The 10,189-nt window shown below is 48.7% G+C and overlaps 1 protein-coding gene across 1 annotated transcript; it reads left to right on the top strand.

Annotated features, from left to right (window-relative positions):
* Positions 1–4,928: 4,928 nt before the first annotated feature.
* Positions 4,929–9,874, top strand: LOC136524915 (long-chain-alcohol oxidase FAO1-like). Its single transcript, XM_066518129.1, has 3 exons — positions 4,929–5,242; positions 5,429–5,704; positions 7,874–9,874. The coding sequence occupies exons 1-3, from the start codon at positions 4,970–4,972 to the stop codon at positions 9,644–9,646; spliced, it is 2,322 nt and encodes a 773-aa protein (XP_066374226.1). The 5' UTR covers positions 4,929–4,969; the 3' UTR covers positions 9,647–9,874.
* Positions 9,875–10,189: the final 315 nt, after the last annotated feature.

Here is a 10,189-nt window from a genome sequence, read left to right as displayed (position 1 = left end):
GTCATGGGACTTTAAGTTACAGAATTTTTTCTCTGGCACATTTATAATACCCTTTATATTCGAGGAGAATCCAGATGGTACCTTGATGTTGTTTAAGCATTCAAACATGATTTCCTTCTCCTCTTTGCTTAGAGTGTAGCTAGCATGACGTAAGTAATGGCGTCCATCATCTGTCTTCTCTGGATGCAGGTTGTCTCTTTCTCTCAAACAACACAGGTCCTGTCGTGCTTCAAATGTGTCCTTAGGCTTTTCATACACACCCATAAAGCCTAGCAGGTTCACACAAAGATTCTTCGTCAGGTGCATCACGTCGATCGAGCTACGGACCTCCAGGACTTGCCAATAGGGTAGGTCCCAAAATATGGACTTTTTCTTCCACATGGGTGCGTGACCGTTAGCGTCTTTCGGAATAGGTTGGCTTTCATGTCCTTTTCCAAAGACGACTTTCACATCATTGACCATATCGAGTACATCCTCACCGGTTCGGTTGTGAGGCTTGGTCAGGTGGTCTGCCTTCCCTTTAAAATGCTTGCCTTTCTTTCTTACGGGGTGATTTGCAGGAAGAAATCGACGATGGCCAAGGTACACGACCTTTCGATATTTTTTCAAGAATACACCTCTAATATCACCGAAGCAATGTGTGCATGCATTATATCCCTTGTTTGACTATCCTGAAAGATTACTTAGAGCAGGCCAATCATTGATTGTTATGAACAACAATGCTCGCAGATCAAAGTGTTCCTGTTTGTACTCATCCCACACACGTACACCTTCTTTATTCCACAAAATGAGAAGTTCGTCAATAAGTGGTCTCAGGTACACATCGATGTCATTGCCAGGTTGCTTCGGGCCTTGGATGAGCACAGGCATCATAATGAACTTTCGCTTCATGCATAACCAAGGAGGAATGTTGTAGATACTTAGAGTAACAGGCCAAGTGCTATGACTACTGTTCTGCTCTCCAAAAGGATTGATACCATCTGTACTTAAAGCAAACCTTAAGTTTCTTGCGTCATTTGCAAACTTCGGGAATTCTCTGTCGATTGCTATCCACTAGGACCCATCAGTAGGGTGTCTCAACATATTGTCTACCTTACGGTCTTCTTTTTGCCATCATAACAATTTTGCATGTTCTTTGTTTCTGAACAGACGTTTCAAGCGTGGTATTATAGGAGCATACCACATAACCTTGGCAGGAATTTTCTTACGCGGACGTTCACCCTCAACATCACCAGAGTCATCTCGCCTGATCTTATACCGCGACGCATGGCATACCGGGCATGCATCCAATTTCTCGTACTCTTTGCCACGGTATAGGATGCAGTCATTAGAACATGCATGTATCTTTTCTATTTCTAGCCCCATAGGACAGACAACTTGTTTTGCTTCGTAGGTAGTGGCGGGCAATTCATTGTACTTCGGAAGCATCTTCTTTTGGATTTTTAGTAACTCTCCAAATCCCTTGTCAGATACACCATTCTTTGCCTTCCATTGCAGCAATTCTAGTGTGGTTCCCAACTTTTTCTGCCCTACATCACAAGTTGGGTACAACAATTTCTTGTGATCTTCTAGCATCCGCTCGAACTTGATCTTCTCTTTTTCACTTTCACATTCTCTTTGTGCATCACGAATGACCTGACAAAGATCATTAGCCAGCTCATCTTCTGCGGCTACCTCTTCTTCAGCTTCTTCCATTGCAGTATCATTGAAGCACGCACCATCAGGAATAATATCATTGTCGTCCCATTGTTCTTCTTCACCTTCTTCCATTACAACACCGGTTTCTCCGTGCTTTGTCCAACAAATATAGTTTGGCATGAAACCCGACTTGAACAAGTGTGAATGAAGAGTCCTTGAGCAAGGATATTCCACTGTATTCTTACATATGGCACATGGGCAGCACATAAAACCGTCGCGTTTGTTTGCCTCGGCCGCACGTAACAAAGAATGCACGCCGTCAATGAACTCTTGGGAGCGGCGATCAGCATTATACATCCAATGACGGCTCATCTGCATTACATGACATAAATATCATATTAAAACCTAGATCATAATTAATTATTTATACAACATGCGTGCCACCACAAAAGATACAAATTTATGAAAGCATCGTTACAATGTAGACAATCCCAACTACCACTAAAATAACTAAAGCTAAAATACATTTTAGGAGCACAAGGATTTCACGACCAATCTCAACTAAAACAGACAGATCCCCCGATTGTGCAACATCTTTGGGCTTCTTCGGCTGGATCACTGCCTCATTAGCCGCCGTATCTGCCTGTTGTGCAAGATATTTTTGCACGAGTTCAACATACTCTTCCTCCCAGTAGAAGCCTGAACATCGTCCACTGCCATCCCACTGAAATTAAAACAAAAAATTAGAACTTTAATCACAACCATCATGAAAATAGGTATAAACTAACCATAATCATTAAATACGATAAAATAACTCACATTGCGATCCGGATACTTGTAGAAGATACGATCCATGTTGGGACCCTCCTTCTTCACTCAGTACTCCATCACAATCTTCGTCTCATCACGACACTTGCCGCATAGAATGAGAGGAAGGCCCGGCCTAAGTCGCTTTGGAAACCCATGAGAGGCCGAGGACCCGGAAGCAGTTGCCATCTACTCTCTATACTCATTTTTTAATACACTATAAATTTCTCCTTTTATAAACAAATAAAATTAACAAACTATAAAATTATCTAGATCTCTAAACAATGATATTTTTAATGGTCATTGTGTTCTCGTCTTTTACTGCGGCAGGTAAGTAATTCATATGATATTTCCGCAAATTAACAGAAGAATGGGAATGTACACACATAACAGACTACTACGACGATATCGGGACGTGTGAATAAATAACCATCCGTACTAGTTGACCTTGCTTACGTGATCATCTCGGCGAGCATTTCTCCACCGGACGGCATCGTACTTGGCTACGGAAGAGCTCCAATTCTACGAGGAAGGGAACACGGTCTTCCACGACCGTTGCCGCTCTCCCTCGTAGAATCAAAGCTCCTCCTTGACGTCCGTTACCGCTCGACAGAGAACATGCTCGCCGAAATGAACACGGTACGCTAGTTCAACTAGTACGGATTTTCTATAATTTTCTAACTATTTTCTAAGTTTTTCATTTCATAAAAAGTTAAAATAAAAAGTACGGTGATTGACAGACTACTGCGACGATATCGGGACATGTGAATAAATAACAATCCGTACTAGTTGAACTTGCTTACGTGATCATCTCGGCGAGCATTTCTCCACCGGACGGCACCGTACTTGGTCAAGGAAGAGCTCCGATTCTACGAGGAAGGGAACACGGTCTCCCACGACCGTTGTCGCTCTCCCTCGTAGAATCAAAGCTCCTCTGATGTCCGTTACCGCTCGACAGAGAACATGCTTGCCGAGCTAAACACGGTCCGCAAGTTCAACTAGTACGGATTTTCTATAATTTTCTAACTATTTTCTAAGTTTTTATTTATATATACTACGTTTAGGTACGGTGATTGACAGACTACTGCGACGATATCGGGACATGTGAATAAATAACCATCCGTACTAGTTGACCTTGCTTACGTGATCAGCTCGGCGAGCATTTCTCCACCGGACGGCACCGTACTTGGTCAAGGAAGAGCTCCGATTCTACGAGGAAGGGAACACGGTCTTCCACGACCGTTGTCGCTCTCCCTCGTAGAATCAAAGCTCCTCCTTGACGTCCGTTACCGCTCGGCAGAGAACATCCTCGCCGACCTGAACACGGTCCGCAAGTTCAACTAGTAAGGATTTGCTATAATTTTCTAACTATTTTCTAACTTTATATTTATATATACTTTAACCTTCTTTCATGTAAATATGCAAGCTTGAAGTGATTTTGAGCTCAAATTGCTTACAAATGAAAAAAAACCACAATAAAGAACCATAAATATATATAGTGAACAAAATGGCATAAGAAAATGGTAAAAAATGAGAGTATGAGATTGGTAACCTTTACAACTGAAGAATCGACGGAGGAATCGAAGAAATCGACGGAGGAATCGAAGAATGGATGGAGGAACAATGGAGGGAGGGAGGAAGCAAGAACACTACTGCAGTGAGCTTCAAAATGTGCTGAGCTCGGACTCGGGGAGGAAGGAGGAGACGGCCGATTTATAAAGGGAGAACATTTAGTCCCGGTTGATAGATCCAACCGGGACTAAAGGTAACTTTCCAACCCCGGGCGCAGCCACGGCCCGGGAGTAGACCTTTACTCCCGGTTGGAGCCACCAACCGGGAGTAAAAGTATATCTTTAGTCCCGGTTGGTGGCTCCAACCGGGACTAAAGGTCCCTGCCACCTCTGTCTGGCGCAGTAGTCGTTGGGCAGGGACCTTTAGTCCCGGTTGGATCCACCAACCGGGACTAAAGGTATCTCTAGTCCCGGGCGCAAAAAAATCCCAGGACTAGAGCCCATTTTGACTAAGGATCAAAGGTCTGTTCTCTACTAGTGCACCAAACAGTCTATAGGAACTTTTATTTATTTCATATTGTTAGAGTATATTTGGTGTCCAATTTTCCTCTATCACATATAATAACCAGTCTGTTGGGAAGCATGGCAAACATGCATGCGTGTTTGCATCACATCAGAATTCAGAAAGCATGGCAAACAGGCATGACTGGCTCGTCCCATGCTAATTGTGAGGCATAAGCGCCCTGTTTATTTATTCTTGAAAATGTTGCAAGCGTCTCCTGGCGCTGCGCGTCGCGTTGCTACGTAGCGTGGGTTTGGCATAATGAGATGCATCTTCCCAACTCCCAAGCTAGACCGATGCAACAGCCCTAAGCAGCTCTCGCTCTCAACAACAATCAACAGGACCGGAGCCCTCCTCTCTCTTTCTAGTCTCTACTCTCTATATATACATCGAGGCGAGGCGCCACAGTATATTCATAGAGAGATATACGTACGTATACGCCACACAACCAATGCCAGCTGCTATGGCAACGCAAGAGAATAAGCCGCCGGCGGCGGGGAGGAGGGGAAGCCCGCTGCTGCGGAGGTGCAAGCGCGACGGGTACACGCACGGGCTGCGCCCGCCGCAGATGGAGGCGCTCCGGGCCATGTGCGGCGCGCTCATCCCGTCCCTACCCGCCGTGCTCCTGGAGGGGGACGACCAGCAGCCCGGCCGCGGCAAGGGCGACGACGACCTCGAGAGGTTCTACCGCGCATCCGCCGCCGACGGCGTCATCCCTGACGAGGTGAGCTACGAGAGACTACGATTATCCATGCCTTCATGCATGGTGCCATGCATGGACAGCACAAGCACGCATGGTGTCTGACTGGAACTACTACCTCTATATTTAAATTTCTCCGCTAATAATAATAAAAATAATAATTCTTTTATTACTTCTGTTCATGATGATGCATGATTGATAAATGAAAAGGTGGCGGAGATGGTGACCCGGTGCGTATGGGAGGCGATGCAGCTTATGAGGGTCATCCTGTGGATGCTGAGCACCAGGGTGGGCACGTTGGCGCTCTGCGGCCGGCTGTGCTTCTCTGGCAACGGCAAGTTCCCGTTCGTCTGCAAGTTCGCGGACATGCCGGTGGAGCGGAGAGAGCAGGTGCTGAAGCGGTGGAGCAAGGCGCGGTGGCTGTTTCCCCTCAAGATCACCTTCCTCATCACCAAGCTCCTCTCCCACTACTCATTCTACACAATGGTATGCACGTTGTTATTACAAAGTTTTTCCTCATACATATGCATGCGTTATTCTTGCAAGGGTTGAGATTATTATCGCCTTTAAGTTATTTATTTCATGTGGTGGCGATCACTCTAATAATTCTAGTCTTTGTCGTAGCATATGCATGTTGGCATGCCGTGCTAGTCCGCCTAGTCACATTGATGGCGTGTGTGGTAATCGCCTATACATCGTACGTGTGGAAAAGGCCCTTCGATCGATCGATATCCTCTTATTCCGTTTTGGCAGCTTTACTAGAGGTTTCAAAGAACCCAGCCTAATATAAGACGTGATGACGACATGGACGAGAGGCAAAAAAATCTACTATATACCATTGATATTTAGTAAAACTCTGTCAGGGTCACTGTGACTAAATTAACTACCTGATAGATGTACCAGCGCCCGCGCGCACACACAAAAATCACTGTCAGGACTGCAAACAGTTGGCGTTAAATTACCATTATTTCTAGAAAGCATGCATGTATTCGGTAGTGCGTACGTGAGAGGGACTTTTCTTGACTTGTCGGGCGGCAAGAGAATTCATGCAGCAGCCAGCAGGCGGGAAGGTTGGAGCATGGTAGCTAGCTCTAGCTATAGCTAGCCAGCCAGCAGCCACGTTATTCCTTATTCAATTCGATCATGTCGATCTGGTTTCCTGCTCGGCCTCCCACTTGTGATCGGCGACTGGGGCCACAGCCCACATCGGAGAAATGGACCGATCGAAGTCGCTAATATAAACAGTCGTACATGCTCCAGCATATATCATACTAAACAGTCGTACATGCTCCAGCATATAATAACACAACTAGTACTGCATATCGTCTAGCCATTAATTACTACATCTGCGCAAAATGTCAGAAATTATCTATAGCTACAATATTATAGTGTCCAGAAGTAGTGTCAGGAAAATGCATGCTTTCATACGCTACTAGGTGATGATATTACAATAAAATATCACGGTCAAAGTCTCAACAGTTGAATTGTGAAAAGATGAAAAACACCCGTCGTGTTACGACTCTCCTTGGGGCCTCCTCACTGAGAACCTAGAGAAGGCTCCTACGGAGTACAGTACTATTTAGTTTTAATCATTTTATCTCGCCGCCACTCCACCCACCTGCTCGACGTTCCGCTCATCGTGGCATGTCGCCGCTGGACAGCTAACCCTCTCCGACGAGCCCCCATGGTGGATCCACCTCTTCGGCTACGGTGCAACACTATCAGCGTATACTCCCCTATAATTAAAAAGAAAAGAAAAGGAAAAGGAAGGTACCAATTCAGTTAAATGCACCTCTTCGCTTACCTACTACTCAATCCATCTCAAAATATAGGGTCTTAGGATTACAAAAAGTCAAATTCCATTCGTTTTGGCCAATAATTACTAAAATTACATGCATGATTACTACATAATATAAGTTGTCTCAAGAGATTTGCATTCAATTTATATTTTTAATAGAAACTGACTTGGACGCAATATATTGTAACAGTAATTGATGGTGAAAGTATGCTTGTAAAGACCTCCATATCTTATACACCTACTCCCTCCGTCCCAAGAAGAAAGACGCCATGAGATGCGCATTGTTCAAACTTTCTCAAGTTTGACTAGCTTAATAGTAAATATGAGCAACATTTGTATGACTAAATAGATTTTATTATGAAAATATATTCTGTGATTTATCTAATAATACTAATTATGCATTTTAAATATTATTATTCTTTTATATATAATTGGTCAGCGTTATAAATAATTGACTTCTCGTGAAGTGAAAATAACGGATGGAGTAATTATATAAAATGAACCGAAGGAGTACTACAATATATCAATATGAGATGCGTGGCTAGCTTACATGCCATGCCATGTTAATCCTCAAGTGGAGCTCCTTAAGCCTACTCTCATGGACGGTGGATGTTAGGATGAGCTGAAAATACTAGTTTGTCTTATCTCCCTATTTTCTATGAAAAACTATTTTACCAAATGTCAACTTTATCGATGAAGCTGCTCGTAGAACCAAAGCCAAAAGAACATGCTCAATCAGCTTACCCAGAGTTGTACTCGGGGGCCTAATAATACTCAGAGATGACGGTTGCAAAGATGTGGCTTTCGATTAATTAATTATGTCATCGTCATGTGGGTGTCATTTTCCCAACATGCAGGTAAACGAGGACTCGGACAACCCGTCCTGGAAAGCAATAGGATACAGCGTGCCGGAGCCGGACATGGACAGGCCACGGGAAGAAGGTCGAACGGAAGTAGCGCCGTCGCCGCGGCCACTGGACAGCGGCATCGTGGAGACCAGATCCCTGAATGACGCCACGCTGCTCAGGTCACTCACGGAGCGAGGACTGGCGGTGAAAGCAGACGTGTCGGGCGCGCACCACACCGTGCGATGCGACGTCGTCATCGTCGGTTCAGGCTGCGGAGGCGGCGTGGCCGCCGCCGTGCTGGCGGCTGCGGGGCACAAGGTCATCGTCGTGGAGAAGGGGGACTACTTCACAGCCAAGAGCTACACCTCCGTGGAGGGCCCGTCCATGGAGCGCCTCTACGAGAAGGGAGGCATCTTCTGCACGTCCAACGTGACGACCATCATGTTCACGGGCACCACGGTCGGCGGCGGGTCCGCGATCAACTGGTCGGCCAGTATCCGCACGCCGGAGTGGGTCACGCAGGAGTGGGCGCGCGAGCATGGGCTCCCCATGTTCGGGAGGCCCGAGTACGTGCATGCCATGGACGCGGTCTGCGCCCGGCTCGCGGTGACCGGCGGGTGCCGGGAGGAGGGGTTCCAGAACAAGGTCTTGCGCCGTGGCTGCGAGGCGCTCGGGCTACGCGGCGACGCCGTGCCGCGCAACTCGTCGGAGGGCCACTTCTGCGGCAGCTGCCACCTCGGCTGCCCCACCGGCGAGAAGCGTGGCACCGACACGACGTGGCTAGTCGACGCGGTCGCGCGCGGCGCGGTCATACTGACAGGCTGCAAGGCCGAGCGTTTCATACTCGAGAGCAACCCCGGCGGCGTCGAGAACGGCCGGAGCAAGAAGTGCGTGGGCCTGGTGGCGGCGTGCATGAGCGACGGCGCCACCAAGAAGCTGCGCATCGAGGCCAAGGTTTCCGTCTCGGCGTGTGGCGCGCTCATGACGCCACCTCTGCTCCGTAACAGCGGGCTCAAGAACAGGCACATCGGCCGCAACCTTCACCTGCACCCGGTGTCTATGGCGTGGGGCTACTTCCCGGACGGCACGCCGGAGGCGGCAGAGCTCAGTGGCAAGTGCTACGAGGGCGGCATCATCACGACCATGCACCGCGTGACCGGCCGCACCATCATCCAGACGCCGGCGCTGGGGCCAGGGTGCTGGGCTTCGCTGATCCCCTGGGAGTCGGGCCGCGACATGAAGGAGCGCATGCTCCGGTACGCGCGCACCGCGCACGCCTTCGCCCTGGTCCGCGATCGCGGCGCGGGGCACGTCGACGGCGAGGGCCGCGTGCGCTACGCCCCGAGCGGGGAAGACGTGGAGGAGCTCCGCAACGGGCTGCGCCAGGCGCTGCGCATCCTGGTGGCCGCCGGAGCGGCCGAGGTGGGCACCCACCGCAGCGACGGGCTCCGACTGCGGTGCGACGGCGGCCTCCGCGACGAGGACCTGGAGGCGTTCCTCATGGAGGTGACCGTAGGGAAAGGCCCCATGCTCCCGGGGCCTGACACGTGGGCGCTCCACTGCTCGGCGCACCAGATGGGCAGCTGCCGGATGGGGTCCAGCCCGCAAGACGGCGCCGTGGACGGCCGCGGCGAGAGCTGGGAGGCGGAGGGGCTGTACGTGTGCGACGGCAGCCTGCTGCCCACGGCGGTGGGCGTCAACCCCATGATCACCATTCAGTCCACCGCGTACTGCGTCTCCAAGGGCATCGCGGAGTCTCTGGCGCGTGACAAGAAACAGTAGTAGCCTGCTGCTTGAGACCGTCGGGTCGTGCTCGCAGAGAAATATGGTTGTGTTGTGTGATTCGAGTCGCATTTGCCGGTGCCTGCGTTTCTGGGCTGTGTGTGCATGTTGGACGTGGTTTGGGCCAGCCAGTGCCCAGTGCGTCTTCATCATCCTTGTAGTTTGTTGCATAAAAGCCTATGGGCTCGTATCATTGGAAAACAAGCAGCCTGTTCGCTTGCTCGTAAATGATCGTAAATTTTCAGCTAGAAACAGTGTTTTTCTCTCACATCAAACCAGCCAGCAGTAAATAATCCACGATACGATACGGCCTCCTGAACAGGCTGAAGTTGTCTTCTGTTTTCTGAAACCGGAGTGGGCAGTGCACAGTAACAATTTCTGAGGTACAATTACCATGAGGGCTTTAAGAGGGGTATATGCGCAATGAGTGTGTGGTGCACCATAACTTAAAGATGGGACCCAGGAACAGTGATAGTAGTTAAATCCGAGGACACAATAGTACTCCCTCCGTGGTCCGGTTCGTTTGAGCTTATCGGTCAGAAT

This window comes from Miscanthus floridulus, chromosome 1 (assembly GCF_019320115.1).
Source record: "Miscanthus floridulus cultivar M001 chromosome 1, ASM1932011v1, whole genome shotgun sequence".
NCBI lineage: Eukaryota > Viridiplantae > Streptophyta > Magnoliopsida > Poales > Poaceae > Miscanthus > Miscanthus floridulus.
This window is presented reverse-complemented; position numbering and strand designations above follow the sequence as displayed.